Raw genomic sequence first — 24,796 nt, forward strand, 5'->3', positions numbered from 1 at the left:
TTCATTTAATCACATCTGCAAAGAGCTTGTTTCCAAATAAGGTCGCACGCACAGGTACCAGGGGTTAGAACTTCAATGTGGCTTTTTAGGGGCCACGATTCAACGCACGAGAGGAGGCGTCCCCATGGCGGGGCCGGTGGCTGCCAGAACCTAATGACCTCCACCTGCTTCGGCTCAGGTGCCACCTCCTCCAGGGGCCTGTTACCCTTCCTTTGTGCCCTTCGGTCCCTGCGCCTGCCCCCATCACTGCCACCTTATCCCTTCCCCTAATATTTACTGAGTGCCTGCTCTGCACACATCAGGCACAGAGCTGGGGCCTGGGGGAACAGCTATTAAGGCTGCCAAATTTGGCCTGTGAAAATACAGAGCACCCAGCGGTCTGAATTTCTGACAAAGAGTGAGTTTCCGTGAGTCCCATGCACTGTATCTGGCACTCCTGCGGTAGCAGCGAGCCTGCGGCCTCGTGGGGGAGACAGCAGGGGTGAGTGACCCCGGGGCTGTGTGATGAAGGATGAAGGGGGCGTCAGGAGACCCCAGGAAGAGTGGCCAGGCCAGCTACATGAGTCCGAAGAAGGCTTCCAATGTTGATTTACCCTGGGACCCCAGGGGTGAGGAGGAAAGAGGGTGTCAAGTGAAGGGAACAGCAGGGCCAAAGGCAGGGATGGAGAGGGGGGACCTGCCCAGGTGGGCAGTGGCCAAACACCTTAACCCCTAACAGAGTCCAGGGCCTTGTCATGCTTCAGCTGGCCTGACCAGGTGCGCATTTTAGAAAAGGGGTTGGGGTGGTGGGGCCGCAAATGCCAAGGAAAGAACGGCATTTCGAGGCAAAGGGAGTGAAGGATGCCAGAAGTCGGAGGGAGGTCCGGGAAGATAAGGCACGAGGCTGTCCCTGGGAATCAGCACAACCGCTGGAGGCACTGCGGAGGGGCTCCGGGGGGTGGAGGGAACAGAAGCCAGGCTGCAGCGCGTTGAGGAGTTAGTGGCTTGAGAAGCGAGGAGGCAGAGACAGGGCAGGCCACTGTTTCCAAATGTTTCTGAGCAAGAGGGAGGCCTGGAGTGCAGGCTGGAGCCCGAGAGGAGCAGGGCTGAGCAGGCTGGAGGAGGGAGGGAAGGCGGGTGGCCGGAAGGGAGCCCAAGGGCGTGAGGCCCAGGGTAGCCTGGCCTTGGAGAAGGCTCAGCACCCCAGGCGGCAGGAAGGGGAGAGTGGGCAACAGTTCGATTCTTTAGGGGAAATCGAGGGACACTCTCAGGGCCAGCCCATCACACTGTGCGGCATCTGCCTCGCCCCAGCTGTGCTGGGACACACCCGTCCCTGGGCAGGGGCTGTCTCCTCAGCCTGTTTCCCAGCTTAGATGACACCACGGAGCATGTACGGGCCCCCAGCCTCTGCCGAGCAAATGAACCAATGAATAGCTGGGAGCAGCTGAGGGCGCCGGAGTGAGAGGAGGGCAAAGGGCAGTATTTGGGGGCGTGGCTGCCTGGGACGAAGGGGAGGAAAAGAAGGAAGAGGAGTCCAGGAAGGAGGTGGGAGGGGTGCAGGAACTGAGAAGGTGGGGCAGTGTCGCTGTGCAGAAGGGTCAGAGAAGAGTGGAGACGCCCCACCCCCACCCCCCGGGGCCCCTGGGTGGGAGCTGGAGGGAGTGGCTAATGGGGCAGCGCTGACAGCCTGGCCATTGGGGCAGATGTTTGGCAGGGACTGGAGGAGGAGGGGTGGGGCAAGGCAGAGAGGGTGGGGAGATGTACTTTCGCACCTGGGAGGGATCCCTTTCCTGCCCCAAGCCCTGGCAGGTGTGCTGTCCACCATCCCACGTCATTGAATTCTCCGAATGAACCCCGCACGGATCAGGACGGCGAAATGATCGCGACGGGTAGTCTCTCTGTACAAATAACTTAAAAACAAAACAACACTGAGTCTCAGAAACCTTAGTTATGTTGCCAAAAGTCACAAACCCCAGAGTAGCAGAGAGGGGGTTTAAACCCAGGCCGTTCTGGCTCCGAAGCCAGCTCTGTCACCCATCCCAGGAGCCCCGGGCAGGACAGAGGCCAGGGTGGGGGCAGGCCCCGGAATGCCGCTGCTGCAGGGCAGGGACAGGGCCTTGGGCCTTCTCAGCCTTTCAGGGGCCCGGGTGATGTCACCTCCCCAAGGGATCACTGGGCTCATCTCCCAGGTCTTGTCCGGTGTCCAGCGAATTCCAGCAGCCTGGAGGAAGGTGGGTGGACCCAAGATTGGGGAGCGGCGGAAAAGACAGGGCAGAGGCCATCATGGCGACAGGCATTTGTTCCCTGAAACAACTGACCGTGAAGTTCAATGTGGGTACAGAGAAGAGAGAAGCCCAAGCAGGAGGGTGGCGCTGGGGCGGGGGACTGAGCCTCACCCCCACACTGCCACGCTGCTTCCTGGTTCTTGCCTCCAAAACTCCTGTCCCCGCCCCCTGAATCTTCTTGCCTCCTCCTCCTTCAACAGTAGGTTTGAGATGTCCCCTCTTTCTACCTCGGCCATCCCCTCCGACCCTTGGCTACCTTTTTTTTGGTCCCCAGAGTGCTAGCAAGCAGATCATTTGACCGAGGGATAGAACACAGGCTGAAGAGTCATTCAAGCCTACCTACATTCCTTCCAAGGCTCCTCCAGCCTCAGTCAGCTTTAAATACTACCCACATGCTGACTGTAGGAAAATATTTAGTGTCGCAGGTTCGATTCCCAGTCAGGGAACATGCTTGGGTTGCAGGCCATGGCCCCCAGCAACCGCACATCGATGTTTCTCTCTCTCTTTCTTTCTCCCTCCCTTCCCTCTCTAAAAATAAATAAATAAAATATTTTTAAAAAATAAAAAATAAAATAAAACCTTGATTAAAAAAAAGAAAAAAAGAAAATATTTATCCCCTGCCTGGACCTTTCCCTGAGTTCCAGGCTCTGGCTGTTCCACACATCCACGTGAGTGCCTAGAAGACATCTCAAAACAGACGCTGCCGGAACTGAATTCCCGATCTTCCCCTCCCCCACCCCCACCTGGCTCCTTGCAGAGTCATCCGCGTCTCAGCCGAAGCTGCTTCACTTTTTCCAGTGGCACTGTTACAGGGTGCAGCCAAGAGGGGGGACCCCAAATGGGCATTTTAAAATGGGGTCCAGAACTCAAGGTGTCCAGGAGATTTTGGGATGTCTCCATCCATCCCGCCCAGGGTGTGGGTTGGGGGAAGGGACAAATGGAGCAGGGCCATTGAGAGCTGTTTAGCATAGCAACAGCCTTGCAGCTAAGCTCTGGTGTGGTCGTTTGGCATATCTATAACCTTTGACTGGTTGCATAGATATGTTAAGTAGCTGTGATCAGCTCTAAGCCAGGGGAATGGAAGTAACTTCCCCACCCAGATGTAACTGGGGGGGGGGGGCGGGTCCCCTGAGTTACAGCGCCTGCGTGGGAGCTCAGAGAGGATTGGCTCCAGGACATGGGGCCACGCCTGCCCAGACTCATGATGGCAGCCCAGTAAAGCTGGAAGGATACGAGTTCTGGCATGTGAAGCCAAGTGTGGGAGGAGTCGGAAATGGGGCTGCAGAGGAAGATTGGCCGCGGGGATTTAAAACCCAGACTTGGCGGCCATTGAGAAGGGAGAACCATGCTGCTTTAGGAAGAGCCATGCTGCTTTAGGAGGAGAACCATGCGCAGCCCTGAGGAGAAGCACACGGACTTGACGGAGTGTAGACTCCTGCAGCCCTGAGAAGAGAACCACGCATCTTTAGCAGAGTGGAGACTCCCGCATCCCAGAGAGAGGGAACCACTTGGCCTGGCAGAGTGGGGACCCCCACAGCTTTAGAAGGGGGAACCACCACCTGGTTTTAGCAGAGATCCCGGCGACTCAGCTGAGGGTGCTGGGAACCCAGGGAGGTCTCCCAGTCGAGATGGAGTACTAACTGGGAAGAACCAGAGGACTGCCTGAGCCATGGACTTCTATTTCCTTTCCTGAGATATGGTACTCTGGACTGGGCAAAGGGGGAAGGAAGGAAGGACTGTGTCTGTTTGTGGGTGTTTTTAGGGACTTTGGGATTTTGGTAAAGACATTAGGTCACTACTTTAAGTTGGTATAGCATTAAATAAACGTTTCCTTTCCTTTTCACAAATCCCTGGCATTGAGAGACGTCTTTCCTCTGGCGGCGGACATAACGGACCCGGGGCCTTCTTTCAATAATAGTACATAATCCCAGGCCCCCCTTGTGTGTGTTCTGTAACAGCACAAGCTAAACGTCTGAAGGTGTCTGAACTCTTTTCTCTCCCTCTCACTCCACAACCGCTCGGTCAGCGAGTCCTGTTGGCTCTGCCTCCGACGGGCATCCATGTCCTGCCCGCTTCTCGCACCTCCACTGCTGCGGGCACCCCCACTCCTGCCTCGGTGAGAGCAGTGGCCTCCGTCCTGCCCTTCCTTTGACCTTGCCCCTACACTCTCCACATCCCAGCCGCAGGCTGGCGCTGTAAGCAGCTCTACTACTCCTCCACTCAAACCTTCGGACGGCATCCCAGCTCACTGGAGTCCCAAAGTCTTCCGAAAACTACCAGCCCTGCATGCTCCTCTCGTCACCTGTTTGATTTCCCCTCCCGCTCTCCCGTGGGCCCACCCTGCTCCAAGCACGCTACCTCTTGCAGTTCCCCCAACGTTCCAATCGTGCTCCAGCTTGCAGGCTTTGCCCTAGCAGTGCCCGCTACCTGGAATACCCTTCCCCCGTGTACCCTAATGTCTTGCCCCCTTATCTCCTTGAGACCTTGACTCAAATGTCATCTCATGCTTGCCTTCCCTGAGTGTCCCAGTTAAAACTATAAACCCTGACCATCCCTAGCCTCCTTCTCCGCTTTATGTCGCTTCACAGAACCTACATCATCTAATGCATTAGGTACGTATTCATTGGAATATCTGCCTCCCCCTTCTAGTCCTATGACAGCACTGTCTTTTCTGTCTGTTACTGTTTGCTTTGCTGCCGGGGACGGTGCCCAGCATAAGGCGGGCCTGAGCAAACGTTGCTTGAGCGCCTGCTTTGGAGCCACGGCGGCCCTGAGCGCTGAAGATGGGATAACGAGCGACACTTGGCACAGTCTTTGAAGTTGAGGTCTTGGACAGCATTTCTCCAACTTTCCTGTGTTCCACCTACCTGCAGAGCTCTCAGAAGGAAAGACTATGGCCCCGGCCCTGGATTTTCCAGGGAGGGGCCCCAGGGGTGTGCACAGTGCATAGGCTCCCTGGGTAATTCTTATGAAGGTCATGTGGGGGTCACGTTTTGGTCTTCTGGGACAGACTGAAACACTCTCCGGGAAGCCTGGGGTCTCACTTTCACCGCACCATCCACTCTCCATTAAACAGTTGTTTTCACGCCTGTCTCCTCTCTACACAGTGTTTTGGACAGCGATGGCCCTGATCTCAGCACAGCGTAGGGGCCAGTGAATGTCTGAGAGCGAATGAATGGAGGGTGAATGAATAATGACAGGACGGATGAATGAATAACGGGACTCTGGTTACAAAGGAATTTCTAGTTCATGATCTAGGTGGGAAAGTTTCCAAAGACTTCTCCCCTGACCCAGGGTTGCAGGAGGGGCTGGTACTTGAGGTCGTGACGGTTTGGTTGTCTGTGAAGGCGGCTGCTCCTCGAGCTGCCTGGGGTCGGGCGGGGCCGCAGAAACTCAGAGCACAAGGGCTGCAAGGCCACCCACCAGGCTGCCCAGAAGCTCACTTCTTTCCACCGGGCGCAGCCGTTGCCATAGCTACAGACGCGGCCCGGCGATGAGGGGGCGGGGTCATGGTTGCGTCATTCTACGCGCGACGCTGCCTCCTGTAACTCCCGCCTCCTCCCGCTGAGAGACCCTCGGCCCGCCTCTGGAGCTCTCCACCTGCACGTCTACCCCCGCGCAACCCCAACTCGCCGGCTGTGCGCAGGCGCGGTGCCCACCAGGGCGCGCGGGGGAGCCCGCGGAGCGCATGCGCGGTGCTGGGCCCGCCGTCGCTCTGGTGTCGCCGCTGCCACCGTAGCTACCGTTACCGCCTCCCTGCCGGCAAGTGTGGGAAAGAAGAGCTGAGGACCGCTACCGCCGTTGCCGCCATGGGGGTGAGTGAGGCAGAGGGAGGAGACGCAACGGCCCGGAGCGCTCCACGCTCCACTTGCCCCCTGCACCCCCATTGTTCCTGGCCCCCCCTCACGTGACCCTGACACCCCTTCGGCCGCCCGTGACTCCCCAGCTTCCAGGTCACCCAACTTACTCATTCTAAGTGTCCCCACGGCCGGCCCAGCCCGGAAATCCCCTGGGGAGCCCCCTTCCCCTGTCCCCCTACCTCAGATGCCTCCCGCCCTTCCCGTCGCGTCCGCACTGCCTTCCTGGCTGACCTGTTATCTTCTTGGCCGTCCCCTCCCCCCGCGGTGATCTTGGGGTATCCTCCCGTCCCCAGGGGTCACTGTCACCTAGTTGTCACCGGCTTCGCGGCTTTCCCTGGCCTGGAGGCACTGAGAGGCCCACAGAAAAGAAGGCACTCAGCCAAGGTCACGTAGACAGTGTTCAGGGGCCTGACCGTGACTTTGGTCTCCCGAATCCCTTGCAGCCGAGCTTCCCGCTACACAGATTCCCCCCAAAGCCGGTTCCGCTACTCTTTCGAAACCTCTCCACCAGGTTCCTCCTGCTTCTGAAACAGTCTCTTCCTTTGCAACAGAGGCCGGCCCCCCACGGCCTCCTAGGTGCATTGAGGGGGTGCTTATTATTCCCCCAGTTGTTGGCCGTCTTCAGACTTTGCAGGGGGGACGCTGAGTGGAATGTGAGCGGGGTGCTGGGGACGGCCCCAGGAGCAGGTGGATGGAGGCCACCTGTTCTGTGCATTGCCTCCTGGAGGTGCGTGTTATGCCTTTCTCTGGCATGAGCTGGTAGGGGGTTGGCAGAAGTTATTCATTGTCTCCATGAGTTCACCGTCCTAAGTCCCAAATAGAGTAAGTAGTATCTGTCACTCCTAAAAATGTAACTCACCTTTTCTGGGTATACTATTAGTTTTTACATGGAATTTCCCCCGCCTTTAGGGAGCCCTGAGTTTGGAGCGGGAGCTAGGAACTGAGGTTCCAGCCCCATTCACTGGCTACTGGCATGGTTCTGGGCCAGTGACATGGCCTTTGTGAATTTGAGGGTCCTCGTCTGTGTGAGGAGGATAATGGTACTTGCTCCTTGAGGAGCAAGGGTAGATGTGAGGATTAAATGAGAGAGTGGACTCTGGCCGGGTGGCTCCGTTGGTTGGAGCATCGTTCTGTACACCAAAAGTTTGTGGGTTCAATCCCAGTCAGGGTGCATACGGGAGGCAACTGATTGGTGTTTTACTCGGTCTCTTTTTCTCTCTGTCTCTTAAAAAAAAAAAAAGGCTGGTCAGTGTGGCTCAGTGGATTAAGCGCTAGCCTGTGAACCAAAGGGTCACCAGTTCGATTCCCAGTCAGGACACATATCTGGATTGCAGGCTAGGTCCCCAGTAGGGGGCTCAATAGAGGCAACCACACATTAATGTTTCTGTTCCTCTTTCTCCCTCCCTTCCCCTCTCTCTAACAATAAATAAACAAAATCTTTAACACACACACATACACATCCGCGGGTGAGGGTTGAAAAAAAAAAGAGAGAGAGATAGTAGATGTAAATAGCCAAATAGATGCCTCTTAAAAGTGACTTTTATTTTGCCTGTATTCTCAGCCCTCAGTTATCTAGTATAGATTTGCGCTATTTTTACTTTAACCCACTGGGTTTGTTCCTACTATTATTAACTTGGATTTTTTTCTCAAACAGTTATTGATTGAACAGATCAACTCATTAGACAAAAACAGTTGTCTAATCCATGCCAAAGCACTTTGTGGCATCCATGTCAAACCACGTGCATCATGTTGCAGCGAGGGATTTTGGACACTGTGCATTTCGTGTGTAGAAAATCAAGTCTAGAGACTCGACATACTTAACCTAGACCCGGGGGAAAGACCCCAGACCCAGCTCTAGTTGAATCTAAGGGAGACCTGTGTGCCCAGTGTCACTTGTTAAGTGTCTGCCCAGCATCAGCCACTGCAGGCTGAGCAGAAACAAGAAGCGTAACATGCCATTCCGGTCGGATACTTCCTCGTCGGCTGAGTGTAAGGCGCCGGCCTCGGATACCTCGGGCCTTGCTTCCCGCCGGGCCCAGTCTTGCCGCTCATGCTTCACCGGCGTGTTTCTCAGAGAATGGCCCTCCCTCCTCTCTTCTGGCCCGAAACCCGCTGCGCAAGAGAGACTCGGGTTTTCCTCCCTGAAACAGAGCTGGGACCCTTGCACTATCGCTGGTCCTCAAGGGTGGGGGCTGTGGACACGCGCTGCAGGGTCTCTGGCGGCTGCCCCGCAGCGGAGGGCCCTGCTCCCTTTGATGGCCTCACGGGAGCGCCCTGCTGCTCCAGGTTCTTCCGGCCGAGCGGCGGCCACGTGCGGTCTTTCAGAGAGGAGGACGTGGATAGCTCCCTTCGCCCAGAACAGAGGTTCTTCTCGGATCTCGGATACTTCGTGGGGTGGGGACCTTAACTCTGAAAATCTGGGAGGTGCACAATCCCTTTTCAGAAAGGTGCCTCCTGCCCCAATCTGGCTGTTTTTGTTTCTTTAAATTTCTGCATGTCGGAGAACTGAACGTGGAGGAGATACTGCTTTGGTGGGAAGGGCCAGGGGAAGAGTTTCACAGTTGCGTGTCAAAGTGTTTCTGTCACACTTGGTAGTAGGTGTCGTATCGATGTGATTGATGGGGTAGCGGAGGGAGCACGGACTCCGGGGTCCACACCTGGGCTCACTCGGGGGTGATTCGTCAGGTGTGAATCGAGTGCCTGCTGTTTGCAGAGCGCTGTGTGGGAGCCGGCAGGTAAAGCGGACGTGTCCCCCCTCCTGGAGGGCACGCTTGGTGCGAGTGGAGGGAGGTGGTACTAGGGAGCACTCTGTTGGCTGGCTCTGTGACCTTGAGTGTCATCTGACCTCTCTGAGCCTCAGTTTTCTCATCAAGGAAGTGGGCACACATACCTTGCTGAGTTACGGTGCAGATGAAAATAAATCATTTTAATTTTAATGATTGTGGTACAGGGGGGCTCGCTCTGAGTCCGGCCCCCGGTGTCCTGAAGGCACCTCGTTCTCTGTCGTCCGCTCCTTCCTCCAGAGAGGCAGGGGCTGGGGTCCAGCTCAGCTACCGGCCAGCGCTCAGCCCCCAGATAATAAACGTCAGGTGCTGGACGAGTTTCTACCTAGAAGAGCGATCCCCGGGACTTCCTGGCACCTGAGCTCATGCCCCCTGGTTGCTTGAAGTGGCTGTTAAGCGGTGTCGTTCCTGGGGGAACCAAGGGTGGAATTCATCCTGAGAAACTTTCCCAGCAGCTGGCTTTTCAGCTTACCCTTTCCTGGGACCAATCAGTGTCCACTAAGGTGTGACTGGAGGAAGCAGAACCTGTGTCTGGTGAGCTCAGAGCCCCCTTACAGAGCCTTTGGGGTGCCTCTGGACGCAGCTGGGTGGGAGAGCCCCTCCGGGTGGACATGCCGCTCTGGTCCTCAGGCATGAGAACGAGAGCTGCCGTTTATCGAGGACGTGCCATGTTAACCCTCACGGGCTCGCTCCTCCAGGTGGGCCTCAGGGGCCCCACTCGTCAGATGAGGAAAGGAGGCTGCGTTTTGCCCGAAGAGCAGACAGAGGCTGTGGGTGAGGTCTGTCGGGCTCCAGAGCAGGGTTCTTTCCCGGTGGCACCAGCTGCTTACAGGAGGACAAGAGGGTCCATTTAGGCCTGGAGAGAACCCCACGCGAGCCCCAGAGCAGGACGTGCTCCGGGTGCAGCTGCGTGCGTTCGCCCCCTGTGTGGGCCCCGCCTTCTGTGCTCCTCCCTGCTGCCTGTGTGGCCGCAGTTTGGCCTTGCTGACCACATGTCGGCATGGCCTCTGTCCCCAGGTGAACCCCTTGGGGCCCGTCGCTCTGCCCCGTCGCTGCTAGGTGCCCAGTGGGCCTCCCACCGGTTGGCCTTGGCTGAGCCACACTTCTGGGGGAGGGCTCTGTCTCCTGCAGCCGGAGAGCCTTGGCCCTGGCTGAGTAAGGGACCCAACTCCTGGAGGGGCTGCCCCGACCAGCGCTCTGTGTCCTGAGCTGGAAGACACTGAAAAGGCCTTGAGTAAACGAATGCTTAGGGACAGCTGCCTGCAGCCACCTCAGGAGCCATCTCCTCCCTGAAACCTGCTCTGAATCTCTCTAAAAGTAGCTGGTCCCTTCGTAGGAGGGGACAGGTGAGGGACTGCCGGGTGCCAGGCTGTGCTGCAGGCAGCTCCCACTGCGTGTTCGCAGTGACCCAGCAGTCCCCAGGGTCAGTACTCTTCCTGACAAGGAAGCCGCGGCGTCTAGTGAGGCCCCAAGATCTCACGACTGGCGCACACTGGGGTCCCACCCCAGCAAGTGCGCGGCGGCCGGCACTGGAAGCTGCTGCTGCTGCGGAGGCCAGGTTGGTGGGCTGGGCTCAGAGACAGAGCCTTTGGTGGGCCGCAGCACTTCAAGCCTACTTTGCTTTTCTGTGTTGCAGAGGAAGTCGAGCAAAGCAAAGGAGAAGAAGCAGAAGCGTCTGGAGGAGCGAGCAGCCATGGATGCTGTCTGTGCCAAAGTGGAGGCCGCCAACAGGGTGACTCTCCCCTCCATCCCAGTCCCTTCCTCCTGGAACTGCTGCTTCGTTTTTCATTTTCCCTCTTTTGGAGCCACCCTGTGGCAGAATTGTGTTACTACCCACCCATATCTCTACTGTCTCCTTGCTGGAGGAACATGAGCCCCATTGGGTCTGGGAGAGTTAACAGGTGCCTGTGCAGGGAAATGTGGACCCAAATGCACGTGGCGGCTCCTCTCTGTGGGTCTCCTTACCAGTAGAGGATCTGGAGAAACTTTTGTTAGGACTTTGCATTTTGGGGAGGAAACCTCCCTTGTAAAATGTGGTATAATTTTCGCAGTCATCCCTGCCAACATTTACTGACTGCCCGTGAAGTACCAGAAGCTGTTCTGGGACCGGGAAGATCCAGCCACCTGGCTTCCAGTGGCTCGGTCGGGAGAGGCGTGGCTGTGAATCTGAGCGCCAGATGGGCCGGCTTTCAGACTGACCCGGAGAGATTCTGGCCATCCTTCCTGCCCCCTTCATGTCCCCTTCTTGTCCTCCCAGCCCACGCAGAACACAGGCCATACTTAAAAGGCTGTGGCTCGGGGACGTGATTTTCCACTCTGGGCTTTGAGCCGGTGAGGTTAGCCGGGGGCTTCTCGGGGGTACACAGCTGGTCGGGCGGCCCCTCCTGCTTTGGGAGGGAGGGCGGTGAGCAGGTTGTGGGTCCGCAGGCCAGCACGCGGGTCAGGCCAGTGAGGCACCTTCCTGGCCTGTCCGATGACGCTGCCTTGGCTCTCTCCGGCCTCCTCACCCAGGCCTCCCTCCTCCCTGTGGTTTCGGAGCTGAGGCAGACGGAGAGTCCACGTGAGGGGCGTACCTGGGCCCAGGGCTAAGCCTCCCAGCGTGGGTCTGACCAGCGGAGGGCTGTGCTGCGCATGCGCCAATCCTCTTTCCTTTCCCTCCACAGCTCGGGGACCCCCTGGAGGCCTTCCCGGTGTTCAAGAAGTATGACCGCAACGGGTGAGTGTCCCGCACCCCTGACTCCGTGTCCGTGCGCCTCCGGGGGCCCCCCCAGAGTGGGCCTCCTCAGACTCGGATCTTCCCATGCTCCTCTGTCAGGGAAAAGCAGAAGCGGTGGCCCGTGCCCTGCCAACATAAAGCCCCAGAGGGGTGACAGAGGGATCCATGAAGGAGCAGAGACTGCATCGTCCCAGACTGACGTCCCTAGGACTGGTTATTCTCTCCCGAAAAAGAATCACGGGGCTGAAGCCCTTGAAAAGTCACCTAGGCCGATACCCCTTGTACACCAGGGGAAACTGAGGCTCAGAGAAGCTGAAGGAGATGTCTGAGCTTACAGAGTGTTTCTCTGGCAGCTGAGGGGGCTTTTAATTCCCAATCCCGTGCCCTTTCCCTCAGTGTGTAGCATAGGAGTTAAGAGCCACTGACTGGCTTTGTGACCCTGGGCAAATTTCCTAACTTCCCTGGGCCTCAGTTTTCTCATGTGAAAGGGGTCTAATGAAAGCATCTTCCCAACGGAGTCGGCCGGGAGACTGGACCTGCCGCCCCAGTGCCTGGAGCAGGCTGCAGCAAGACAGTGTTGCCGTCATTACCGATGGAGTTCAAGTTCACGTGGGGTCTGGATTAGAGCCCCTCCTCCCCCGTCCTCCTGCTGTATGAAGTGGGGAGCAGGATCGGTTTGGCCAGAGACGCGCTGGCTGCAGGGGAGATGGGGGTTACGGTTTCAGAGAATCACAGCTGCGGGTCTGAAGCATAACTGTGCCTCGTATCACCTATACTTAGACAAGTCAGTCATACGCTGTGAGCCTCATTTTTTGCTTTTTAATCTGTGCAATGGAGTGAAGATGCCAGACTTGCAAGGTGGTTTTAAGGAGGAAGGAGAATTATCCAGCTCTAAATAGCAGCTGGTGTGAATACTTTGATGAACGAGACAGACAAATGCAGATACATGAATTACGAAGCAAAGACTAGTTGGCAACACTACTTGCCTTTCATAGCTGTATCTGAATTTCATAGTATCACGTTAATTTATTCACTCTTCTCCCTGGCTGTGATCAGACGCAGCACAGTGGCTGTGGTGGCGTTGTCATTCAGCTTCTGGGGTGGGGGCTTTTGACAGAGTTCCAAGGTCCCTGACCCTGACTTAGTGTCCCACAGTTCACGTTCCCACCGACCCCCAGGTACATGCCCCGGCTCTGAAGCGGTCACTGCCCACTGGATGCAGGCCCCCTCAGTGCCTGGGGTCGTGTGTGGTTCGTGCGGCCGTGGTCCTGCCTTCACGAGCTGGGAGAACTCAGGTCTCTGGGGAGTTTCTTGTGCGCGGACCGCTCTCCGGAAGCTCGCAGCTACGGCCGTTGCTGCGCTGTGTCTGGGCGTTTCTGGCCGCCACGTGGTCACTACGGGCGGACCTCCCTCCGGAAGCACGCAGCTACCACCACTGTAGCGCAGCATCTGGGCGTTTCTGATGGTCACGTGGTCACTCTGCAAAGAAAGGAAGGCTGTTCTGAACCAGGAGGTCGCAAATTTACGAGGCTGGGCAATGAGCAGATCACATGGCGTGCCAGTCAGCAGAGGTGGCGGGTGGAACGGCCTCTGGGGGGTCATGTCGCAGGTCACCAAAGTGCTCCGTAAGGACTTGGAATTGCTGGTTTCAGTGCCTTCAGAATGTGGCGCTCACTGCTTAGAAAAGGTGATTTCACAGTTTGGCCAAAGCTTTTAGCTACAATTTCCTTAGCTTCATTTAGAAGTAGGTAGCAGATGAAGATACCGTCCCGCCCACAGCATTTGTTAGTTTAGGAAACCCTGTGGGTTGGGCCTGTGCCGCTGTGTTTGATCAGCCGAGAGCACCGGCCACGTCCTCTCCTCGGACCAGCACTCCACAGAAGGGGGTGTAGGCCGTGGTCTCTTTGTGGGGCCTGAGGCACCCCGATGCTTTCGAAGGACAGTGGTGATAAGGGAGAGGTCCCCGGGGAGCCTAGTGAGGCGTCCACTAAGAATTAAAGCAGCAGGAAAGATGCCTGGAACTAAGGGCAGACACTAAGGAGACAGGGGAGTGGGGGGTTTTTTTTGTTTGTTTTTGGTTTTTTATTTATTTTTTAGAGACGGAAGAGAGAGAGAGAAACATCAATGTGCGGTTGCTGGGGGCCATGGCCTACAACCCAGGCATGTGCCCTGACTGGGAATCGAACCTGCGACATTTTGGTTCCCAACCCATGCTCAATCCACTGAGCTACGCCAGCCAGGGCTAGGAGAGTGTTTTTTAACAAGGAGCAGAGGACAGGGTGGAGAGAGTGAAGGGGTGGCAGGGAAGGACGTGGCTTTGTGAAGTGCCCGTGCAGGGCGGGGTGGGGGGAGCAGTGGCCTGTGATGACAGTTGATGGTCGTGGCCCAGAGGGCCCCGTTCCTTCGCAGGCACCCTCCCTAGTCGTGCCTGGGGAGGCGAGCTCCGCCCGGCTCTCCTGGGTGGGCTAGCCGAGAGCAGGCTTGCCGCCTGTCAGGCTGCGGGCGCGAGGGCCCCGCTGGGTCGAGCCGGCCTCAGATGCCGCCCGTTCTTCCCAGGTTAAATGTCTCCATCGAGTGCAAGCGCGTGTCTGGGCTGGAGCCGGCCACCGTGGACTGGGCCTTCGACCTGACAAAAACCAACATGCAGACCATGTAAGCACGCCCTGGCCGCGGCGCCGCCCCCGGGCTGGCCTGCCCCCGTGTCCGCGGTCCTGACCGCCTGCGCTCCCCCAGGTACGAGCAGAGCGAGTGGGGCTGGAAGGACAGAGAGAAACGGGAGGAGATGACGGATGACCGAGCCTGGTACCTCATTGCTTGGGAGAACAGCTCCATCCCCGTCGCCTTTTCTCACTTCCGGTTTGACGTGGAGTGCGGGGATGAAGTCCTGTACTGGTAGGAGCCCGGCTCCGGGCGTGGGGGGCGTGGGGAGGAGACGGTGGTGCTGCCGGGGGCCTCTAGCCTGTGGCTCCAGCCGCCAGGGGCGCACACCCTCCCGGCCGGCCCAGCAGCCTCTTTATGTCCTGTCTCTGCTTCCTTCCCCCAGCTACGAAGTGCAGCTGGAAAGCAAGGTGCGGCGGAAAGGCCTGGGGAAGTTCCTCATCCAGATCCTGCAGCTCATGGCCAACAGGTGAGGGCCACCCGGCGTGCAGCGCGGTCATAAGGAGCTGCCTGAGGTGTCCGCTGTGCCGTGAGCTCCGTGAAGGACAGGCCCCCGGGGAGGTTTTGGGAGAAAGGCATCTAGACTTCCTTCCACAAGGCTCCCTTGTCCTGCTGTGACCCCAGATTTTGTACATTCGGCTCAGCAGTGAATGGGGATGCAGAGGGAGTGGAGAAGCCGGTTGGGGGGTGGGGGGGCTACTGCCCACTCAGTCTCATGGGCACCCCAGCGGAGGGGAGCCCTGGGTGCTGCGGGGGCCCAGGCGGGCTGTAGTTGGGGCAGCTCAACTACAGCCCGCGTCTGGCCCTGCCTTCTCAGCACGCAGATGAAGAAGGTCATGCTAACGGTGTTCAAGCACAATCGGGGCGCCTACCAGTTCTTCAGAGAAGCGCTGCAGTAAGGAGCTGGGCCGGGTGTGGGACTCTGCCCACTGCCTGTTCCTGGTCCCCGCCCTGGCCCGTGGGGGAGGGGGTGGCCAGACGCCTTTCGGCTCGCTCTCCCCAGCCTCCTGCACCCTCACTCCCAGGGTTCCCATGAGTGTGGCCGGTGGGAGAGCTCTGGGCCTGGGAGGCAGCCCCTGCAGCCAGCCCTTTCCTCCCACCCGCCCTGCAGGTTTGAGATCGATGACTCGTCCCCCAGCATGTCGGGCTGCTGTGGGGAGGACTGCTCCTACGAGATCCTGAGCCGGAGGACCAAGTTCGGGGACAGCCAGCATTCCCATGTGGGTGGGCACTGTGGCGGCTGCTGCCACTGAGCTCCCGAGCCAGAGCCCTCTCTCCAAGGCCTGCCCTCTCCCCGGCCTCACGCTGCTTGTCAGGCGCCCTCAGAGCTGCGGCCTCCTCGGTCCTGCAGGGGCCAGGCTGCACCCCGAGAGCGGGAGCCCTGGGGAGGAGTGGCCTGGGCTGCCCCCCTCCGCTCTCCGGGAGCAGCAGGGTGCCAGGGCGGAGCAGGAGGAGAGGATGCTGCGGGAAGAGCCGCCGGAGGCCTGGGCGCGAAGTCGTCCTCGCAGGAAGACGGCCTGCCCCTCCGCCCTGCGCCCCTGAGCTCCAGATTCCCGACTCCTCTGTAGCTGGATTCTCGACACACCCCTCCCCCACTCACACCGCTGGACAAATGGAGTGTTTGTGCCCACCTTTACAGAAGTCCTGGAGCCCTGGGTCGGGGTGTGGCTGGTCCTCAAAGAGGAATGGACTTGCAGTAGGGTCTGGGCTCAGAGAGGCTTCAGAGAGCCTCGGGCCTCGTGGACAGAGTGCTCTGGTGGAGACCGTGGGAAGGTCTTTTGTGCTGTGACGCAGGGAAGCGAGGGCGCTCTCGCCAGCTGTGCTTTCGTGGGTCCACAGTTCGGAGCGGAGTCGTTCAGGGGACCAGCCGACCCCAGGAAGAAGGCTGCCCCCCTCCCTCTGTCACTGCCAGCGAGAGAGGCCGAGGGGCCCAGGAAGAGGCGTCCAGTGGGGCCACCGCTGCTGGTTTGGGCTTTCGGACCTCGCTGCGCTTTGGACTGTGCTGCATCCCAAGCTTCCCTTCTGATCTGTGGCAGCGGCTTGAGTTTCCGTTCATAGCAAAGGGTCAGCGGTGCTGCCTGTGCTCCCTTGCCCCTCACTGTCTGCCCCCGCCCCCGCTCCAGATACCTCGGTTCTCACTCTCAAGGGGGAAGCAACATCAGGGAGCCCCTCACCTTCCCCCGGAAGGGCCTCGCGCTGGCACCCTCAATGCCAGTCCCTCTCATGTCTTGGTGCTGATAGCCCTCTGCAGGCCGAGCGTCCTCCCCCTGCAGAGGGCCCCCAGCCAGCAGCAGGCCCGGCCTGCGCTCCCCAGCCTCGCCCCTCGCCGCCTCAGTGAGGCACTAGTGCCACTGCCCCCGCGGGCAGCCCAGGCTGCAGCGGCCCACTTCCCCCTCTGCGGGACCCCCCTGTGGCAGCGGGCTGGGCGGGGGCTTCCCTCCTCTCACAGGACAGAGAGGGTGCGGGGTCAGAGCTTGCACTCCCTGGTCTCGAGGCCTTGTCCCCCCCAGGGAAAAAGACGACCAAACCCTATTCCAGAAAGAAGCACCAAACGCCTCCCGGTACACATCCTCGGGCTCTGCTTTGGGGAGTGTCTTGAAATTCAAGTCCCAGCCTTTGTGAGGTTGCTGCCTGGGGGTCTGTGGGGCCTTCTGCCTCGGAGTCTGCTCGCAGCCCCCCACCCTGCCCTGACTCGGGCGTCGAGCTGACCAGCTTCCATGGCGCTGTTCTGGCTTCTTCCCACGTCCCTGCTTGTGCCTGTCCACGTTCACGGCCACCTCCACCCAGCCCCGCCTCTGCAGAGTGCTGGGACTTGCTCCTGACCCTGCCCGCGGTGGGCTGGTTGCTCCCTTGGAGAGGGCCCTGCAGCTTTACACTGGAACTAGCCCACCTGCGCCCTCCTCCTGCTGGCTCCCCGGGGGCGAGGGTCTCCGTTTCTGGGGGGGCACTGCTGGGCGTCCGGGAGTAAGGGAACGACAGGCACGTTTAGCAAGAGTGTTTCCTTTGATCTCCGTCTCTCAAAGGACCCGGAACGATAACTATTTATTGTCTTAGATCATGGATTTTTGATACCTCCCACTCAAGGGGCCGAAAGGAGCCCCCAGTGTAAATCCCACATAAGGTGCGTCAGTGTCTTGTCTCTGGTCATGAGACACCTGGCACCGACTCCATTCGTGGCCACTTGGTGCCACACCTGCCCTCCTAGGTTCTGCCAGCCAGGTCCCCAAGGGCTGCTGGGAAGGTTGGGGCTGGGGTGCAGGCGCTGCCGGCAACCCTCGTCCGTCGAGCTCCGTGGGTTCCCAGCCACCAGGCAGCGTGGGGACTCTCTCCACTCCCCAGCTAGGCTCTGCCAGGCTTTTTTGTTTGTTGTTCGGGGCACATTAAAATATTTCTAAAGATTTTAGTTGCTTTCACTCTGTTTCAGGTTTTTGTTGATGTTAAATGTGCATATGACCTGTGTACGGTTTTTAACCCTCTCTGGGTTTTTTAGAGGAAACTTTAAAGATAAACTCCTTGAGATATATTTTTTCTTTAGCAACTTGTTATCACTGGAATCAAAGGGAAAAAGTGATCTCTTTGCATTGGTGTATTTGTATGTCACAAATAAAAGACGCTTTGTTCAGCTGCTGGGGCGGTGCCTGCTGCTGGGTGTGGGGGCGGCGCGGGCCTGGGGATGCCGCCGGTCCCACTGTGCGCTGCCCCGCCTGCTCCCCAGGAGGCTCCTGGCTGTGATGGAGCCCTGGGTGCCTGGGACAGGCAGCCAGAGCTGGGAACTGACACCAAATACATGTGTTTCTGCCACCTCCCAGAAGCCCTGGATAGAGGTCAAAGGTCTCCTGAGGTTCACCTGCGTTGCCCCTGGACAGAGTCCCAAGCATTGACACCCAATGTGTGCGGCTGTACACTCATTTCGGGCTCCGTGTGGAGCTGAGTGGATGAGAGCACCAGTGTTTCTCTCCGCCCTTCGACCTGAGTGGGTCCCTCCGGATATTCTTTGTCTCAGAGATATTCCACCCCCTCGTCCCTCCCTCACAGAAGGCACAGGCTCAGTGGAAGGGCAACTCATGTCAGGCCTGACAGGGCAGGAAAGGGGAGAGCGGGGGACCCCGGCCCGTCCCAGGCCAGCGTGCACCGGCAGGAGAGGCGGGAAGTGGGCCGGGACCCCTGGCTCAGGAGCACTTCCTGTGCACGCCGACCGGCTGGCCTGCCGTGCTCCTGTGTGGCGATCACTGTCTGCTGCCAGGTGGGGAGGGAGGCTGGGGTGGGACTCCCCAAACTCCCCAGGCGTTGGTGCTCCAGAGAGTCAGGTGTCCCGGGAAAGAGGAGCAGGGTTGACAGCTGCCGGGTGGCTGCCAGGAGGTCGTGGCCTCAGCCCCGTGGGCAGGGGCACGCCCAGGGGGTGGTTTGTGCAGCTGTGTTATCTTTGCGGCGCAAAGAGAGACCTTGGGAGGGGAGAGAGCATTTTGCTGGCTAATCACACAACAGATTTTTCACATGACAAAAAGTTTCTTTTCCTTGAAGGCTGTTTTAATCCGAGGCAGGAATACCTTGGAATGACCATCCGCGGGTAAATGGCCAGAGTCGGAAAAGAGGGGGCCCTTCCTTCACCCTCTGTGCCCTCTGCCTTCCTAAGTGGCCAGGGCCCCTCGTTGGTCCTGCACAGCGGCTGCCTCCCGCCCTTCCCTCCAGCTGCAGCCCAGGCCTCTTTGCTCTAGGGACACTTGCAGAAACGCCGCACCAGCCAGCAGGGGGCGCAAGAGGCCCCGCCGCTGGGTGAGAGGTTGCAGCTGGAGCCCTGGTGCCGCTGGTTTCAGCCGCCAGGCTCTGGAGGTGGTCCGTTCACACGAGGGCAGGGTCACTCGGGTTTCTTGTGCTTCCGCCCAGTGCAGCAGAGGCCGTCCCTCTGCTGCCCGAGGACCAGGGTCAGGGCGGAGGCGGAGGTGCTGAGGGGGAGCCTCGCAGACTCCACAGCCCCAAGCAGACGCGTTGCCACTTGGCTGTGCCGGGGGAGGAAACTGGCGTTTGGCAAGCCCCTGCTCCGCAAGCGACAGGTCCCGCTCCGTGCTCCAGCGTGCCGGGCAGGGCAGAGTGCTGACTCGTGCTGGTGCTGGCGACAACCCTGTTCCCTCCCGATGCTGGTCTCCTCAATCTAAAGGTCACGAGAGCCCCAGAGTGTAAAGTAACTTGTTCACGGCCCTGATGGTCCGAGAGGTGAGCCCAGGGCAGGTGTTATCCCACAAAACAGTTAGGTGACCCGCAGCTCAGGGAAGCTCCCGAGGACCTGGCGGCAAGCCAAGGAGCTCTGCGGTCAGTCCGACTGCCGGCCCCGCCCCTCCCCCAGCCGCCTCCTTGCAGACGCTAGGCGAGGCTGGGCTTCTGCTTCCCCAGGAGGAGCCTTCTGCCCCCACAGCCCCCCAGCGAACGGGAGGCCCCCTTGCTCCTCCCCACCTTGGTCTTCATGGTGCTGGGGCAGCACAGCACCAGGACGTGGTCATTCCCCCAACAGGACATCGGCGTCCAGGTCGCTGTGGATGCTGGTGTCACACTTCAGGACGGAGCTGTAGTCGTCTTGCTGGTCCTCAAAGGGCAGGGGCGCCTTCCCTGTCCAGGCCCCGTCTTCCCTCCCAGGGCTGGGCCCCACAGACAAGCCCGACCTGGTGCCAGCCAGCAGGTTGCCCTCACCTGGGAGATGGGCTGTCCCACACCCATCCCACGTTGGGGGCTGCCAAGAAGGGCGGGGACGGGCTGAGAAAGCCAGCATCGAGCGGCGGCTGCCTGGTGAGGCCTGCCCACGGAGGAGGGTGGGAAGAGGGTCTCGGGACAGCGGAGGCACCTGCTGCCGGCTCATAGCTCTTCTCCGGAGAGGAGGAGGCAGCCGCCGCCATCTTGCGTTCGGGGCCCGGGGCCATGTACCCCACCCAACTTTTCCTAGATGCCTTGGCAGGATCTCCTGCTCGGCCGGGTGGGGAGGAAAGCATGATGAGTTGGGGGAGAGGTGGGCTGTGCCCCTGACCTCTGCCGGTGGCCCCAGCTCTAGGGCCTGCAGACCAGCTTTGCCCTCTGTGACCCGGGCCCTCTGCGTCCCGTCACCTGGCCGGGGAGGGAGAGCAGCACCTGTGGGAGCCTGCCCCCACCCCCCCACGTGCGTGCACGCACTCCATCTCCTTAGTTCTACCCGTGCGGGAGTGGACAAGGCCAGCCTATAACTGAGTTGGGGCTTTAGGAGACCCTTAATTCCATGAAGACAAACATTTACTGCGGGTGCCAAGGGAGGGCTGCCCCAGCTTGGGCTGAGGTGGGACCACACTGCACCAGGCTCCCAGGAGGCCACCTGAGGTTGGAGGGAGGAAGCCCTGAAGGATGGGGCCAGGCTGAGAGGGGCCTGGAGCCTCCCGTGGAAGGGGGTTGGGGGCACAGCTTGAGCCAAGGTGAGGGAGCGGAACCGGGCCTGGCTGCAGCTGCCCTGGGGGGTTGGGCCCCGCTCCTGCCGCACTACCATTATTAGCCCCAGGGCCCCGGAAGAAGGGTTGGTGCTCCAGGCTCTGCACCCAGGCGTGGTCCTGCCCTGGCACAGGAGGGCGCTGTTGCAGGGAGCGGGCCCCAGTGGGGGGGGCAGCCCATTCACCCCAGCCCTTACCAGCAGTAATGAGGAAGCAGCCACACTCAGTGAGAACCTTCAGGGAGCAGTGAGGTCCCAGCCCAGCCCACCTAGTGCAGGCGCTGGATGGTGAGGGGCAGCGTGTGGCCCTCAGACGGGCACGTGATGTGTGCTGCCATCCCTGGGCCCACGGTGCCTGGGGAGTGGGTTCCGCTGTGGCTTCAGGCTGGGGAGGGGCGGCCTGTGTCTTTAGTGTTGGGTACAGGGAGGGGAGGGGTGTGGGGCCCAGGGATGGAGCTCTCAGGCGCGGGTCCCTGAGGCCCTCTGGGGACCCTGTCATGTGGTGGAGCATTTGGAACAGGGGAACGGATGAGGTGCTCAGCTGGGGCCAGAGGCTGGAGAGGGCTTGGAGGCAGGGGCGGGCCTGAAGGGCTTGAAGCTGTGAGTCCAGGCCGGGGGCCCAGTGGGCAGAGGGGTCTGGGCGTGGGGCCACAGCAGGGCAGGGGTGAGACTCGGGTGTGGTCCTCCAGGTGCTGCAGCCAGGGGCGTGCCTCAGCAGCGCAGGCACAGACGGCCGACAACACGGCAGCAAGGGTGAAGGTCCTGAACGTGACCTGGGTCATCTTGCTGGTGCCTTTGGCTTGAGTGGGGCCCTGATGAGCAGCACCTGCACTGTCCCAGGCCATGCCCGGCTTGCAGAAGCTGTGGCGGCAGATCCTGTCCCTGCTGCCCCAGTCGGTGACAAGGCCACGCCCCACGGGGCCCTGGAGTGTCAGGATGCCCTGCCTGCTGGGCACATCCCTGCCCACACAGTCCTTCTGACGTGTGCCTGCCATGACACCCGCAGGGGCGGCAGGGAGCGGAGGCTTTGGGCGTACTTGGGAGGAGGTCAGCCCAGCGGCCGCCCCTCTTCCGGTCTCAGGCCACCCCCCCACCTGTGCCGCAGGGGCTGGTATGGAGGGGCGCGGCAGCACAGACGTGAAGACCTGACTGTCATCTTTGGGGGGCGTTGTGGGCCCCCCCTTCCGGGTGAAGCCAGCCTTTGCCGAGCCCAAGTCATTGTCACACGTGAGTGAGGCCACCTGGTCCCTGTGTCACGTGGCCACTGGCTGTGGGCTGCGGGCTGGAAGGGGTTAACCACCACCTGGCTCCCTGTGGGCGGGCGGCCCCCCCCCCCCCCCCCCCCCCCTGCCCACACACTTCCTGTGCCTTGGCAGCCCACCTTCCAGGGCTGCAGGACCCAGGGACTCTTCCAGCTGGGACAGCAGGACATTGGTGCCCCACCCGGGGAGCGGCACCTCCCCCCAACCCGCCGCCTCTGCACCTCCTCCATGTCACTCTTCAGGCAGTCCGATCGGGGGCCCCCCGGCCTGCTGGATCCTGAGGACAGCCGTGCTCCAGGAGGAGCAGACACCCCCCAGGACCCTACGTCACCCCAGCCCCACCTGCACCCCCAGGGGCTCCTCGCTCCTTGCTGGGGCCACCCCAGAGCCGGGGGGAGGCAGTTTCCCTGGCCAGCCCTTCTCTCCGAAAGAGGCCGGCCCCTCCTGTCCCTTCCTCTTGCTGCACTTTGCAAGGATTTCTCCCTTTTGCAGCCGGTGAAGGGAGGTGACCCCGCAGATCAGTGCTGGACCTGCGGCCAAGCCCCACCCCCGCTCCCCACCCCGGCCCCTGCGGCCCTCCTCCTTTGGTCACTGGGCGCTCCTGAGACTTGACTAGGGCTTCTGCTGCTACTCCCACCCCAGGGAGACGGCCCCTCAAGGCCCAGAGAGAGGCCGCAGCTGCCCTCAGTGAGGTCCTGGGGCAGCCTTTCCCCTGGCCAGCCCCGGGGCTCAGTGCCTGGCACCCGCTCGACAGGTTCACACCAGCTTTGTGTCAGACGCACTGGGAGGAGGCAAACTCCAAAAAACGTGTGTGGGGGGGGCGGGGTGGGTGCTAAGGGATTTCCACCTGTTGGCCCAGTAGGGCTGGGCCCGTCCGCAGGACTCACGGGCCCCATATTTGGACAGAGCAGCTGTTGGGCCGGAGCCTGGCCTGGCCCCCGTGGGTCTGGGGTCAGCTCTGGTAGGGGCACCTGGGATCTTCCCGGCCCAGACATGACCACCAGGGCCTGGGTGGCTGACGCGCGAAGCTGGTCTCAGGAGAAGGGGCCAGCTCCCCTGCCATCCCTAAGGTCTGAGATCTGTTCCTATTGTCCCACTCAGGAGAGAGAGAGGGGAGGGCCAGCTTGGGTCTTTCGGTCAGCACGAGGACCCCAGGCCGGGACCTCTGGGTGCCCCCGCCAATGCAGGGAGAGACTCCCAGCTGTCCGAGTGCGGTGCGTAGTCCTGGGGCGGAAGTGTGGGCAGAGCCGTTGTCAGGGTGTTAGAGGAGACCCTGTCCCGTGGAAGCCTGTTCAGGTCCCCGAGTCTCAGGGAGTCTGTCACCCATGGGACAGACTGGGGGACTAGATAGACCCTCAGTAGATTAGGGAAAACCCTCTCTTGCTTGCTTATTCTATTGCTGTGAGTGCCCAGTGCACAGTCTTGGAAAACATGGGAGGGAAAGACCAAAAAATGTCCACCTCAGACAACACCACTGTCGAGAGTGTGTATGCTGTCTGCCTTCACCTGTGCACATCTAGTTCTCCAGGTGCTGTTTCTTTGTTCCAGGAAAACAAGACCAGCCCTGGCCTGCGCGGCTCGGTGGGTCCCACGTTCTTATGCAAAGCAGAGGGTGCCTGCCGGGCTCGATCTCCAGCCAGGGCGCAGGCCCGGGCTGCAGACTCCGCCCCCCCCTTCTGAGCGTGGGACAGAGGCAATGGACCAAGGTTTCTCCTCCTCTCTTTCTCCCTCCCTTCTCCTCTCTCTACAAATAAATAAAATCTTAAAGAACAGAAAGGATCATATCGCATTTTTCCCCCTTGTCTGTTTTGGAACCAGTCACTGAGGTGTAACAGGCACGCAGAAATGGACACGGGTTGTAACTGTCCAGCCGCTCGCGATGCACTAATTGCAGAGGGAACATGTTTGTGGAACCAGCACCCAGAGGTGCCAGCATGCCTCTCCCGGTCCCTATGCCTTCCCATTTCCCCCAGGCCCCCCACTACCTGGCACACACCTCCCCTTGGCCCTGACCGCCGCTCTTTACATCCATAGGACTACGCAGTCAGCTCTTACAGGCCAGGTCTCCGATGCAACGCTGTGCTTGTGGGAACCATCCTTGCTGTAGCTGTGGTTTGTCCGTGTTCATGGTCTGTAGTGATCGGTTGTGTAAAGCACCGCAGCATTCACTTCTGTCCTGTTAAAGCTCTGTCTCTGCCCTCTGGGAGGGGCGGGCTGCTGCGGTGCTGGGGGCAGAGCGGAGGAGATGCTGGTGTCCATCCAATGGACCGAGGCGCCGCCCCTGCCCTCGCGATGGTGCTTAACCCCTGCCGGCCTCTTTCTTCCGTTCGGACGGTGCTTCTGAGAGAAGCCACGTCGTCGCAGGGGCCCCAAGCAAAGCCCTGGATCTGATGTTCCTTTTCCACAGATGGTCACTCCTTCTCCTCCAGCCCCTGGTGAAGGAGGGGGCGTGCCTTTCCCCCGGGAGTAACCCAGGGAACCACAGGAAGGCCGGTCCCTTCCTCAAGCATCTCCCAGCCTCTTGGCTGGCTGTGCTCTCCTCTGGGAGTTATTTCTTTGTTCACAAGACACACATCTGACAAAGCTCAGTAGGACAGCGGGGAGGTTCCCGTCCCTTCCTATCTAGTGGCAGGCAGCTGGGGCCTGGACTGCCCTGTGGCCCTAGGCTCTGCCCTTTGAGACGGGGAAGGAGGGATTTGGAAGAATCTGTTCTGGGCTGTTGGTCAGAGTCTGGGACAGGATGAGAGCCGGGTAGGTGGGGGCGGGGCGGGGCTGAGACTGCTGGGCGTTACCAGTCCCCCAAGTGCGGTGCAG

The 24,796-nt window shown here is 59.9% G+C and overlaps 1 protein-coding gene across 3 annotated transcripts; it reads left to right on the plus strand.

The window, feature by feature from the left end:
• Positions 1-5,808: 5,808 nt before the first annotated feature.
• Positions 5,809-17,903, plus strand: NAA40 (N-alpha-acetyltransferase 40, NatD catalytic subunit). 3 transcript variants are annotated; one of them, XR_004904033.1, is made up of 9 exons: positions 5,817-6,079; positions 10,544-10,639; positions 11,571-11,623; positions 14,180-14,275; positions 14,357-14,515; positions 14,667-14,750; positions 15,099-15,176; positions 15,393-15,642; positions 15,687-16,793. XR_004904033.1 is itself a non-coding variant. In XM_036029634.1 (8 exons), exons 1-8 carry the CDS (start codon positions 6,074-6,076, stop codon positions 15,532-15,534), a joined length of 624 nt encoding a protein of 207 aa, XP_035885527.1. In that variant the 5' UTR covers positions 5,809-6,073; the 3' UTR covers positions 15,535-16,793. The 3 variants fall into 3 exon arrangements, 2 of the variants coding, with proteins under 2 accessions (XP_035885527.1, XP_028373218.1); XM_036029634.1 differs by having other exon boundaries at positions 5,809-6,079; positions 14,357-14,425; positions 15,393-16,793; XM_028517417.2 differs by having other exon boundaries at positions 15,393-17,903.
• Positions 17,904-24,796: the final 6,893 nt, after the last annotated feature.

The sequence above is a fragment of the Phyllostomus discolor genome, chromosome 6 (assembly GCF_004126475.2).
Source record: "Phyllostomus discolor isolate MPI-MPIP mPhyDis1 chromosome 6, mPhyDis1.pri.v3, whole genome shotgun sequence".
In the NCBI taxonomy this organism is placed as follows: Eukaryota; Metazoa; Chordata; class Mammalia; order Chiroptera; family Phyllostomidae; genus Phyllostomus; species Phyllostomus discolor.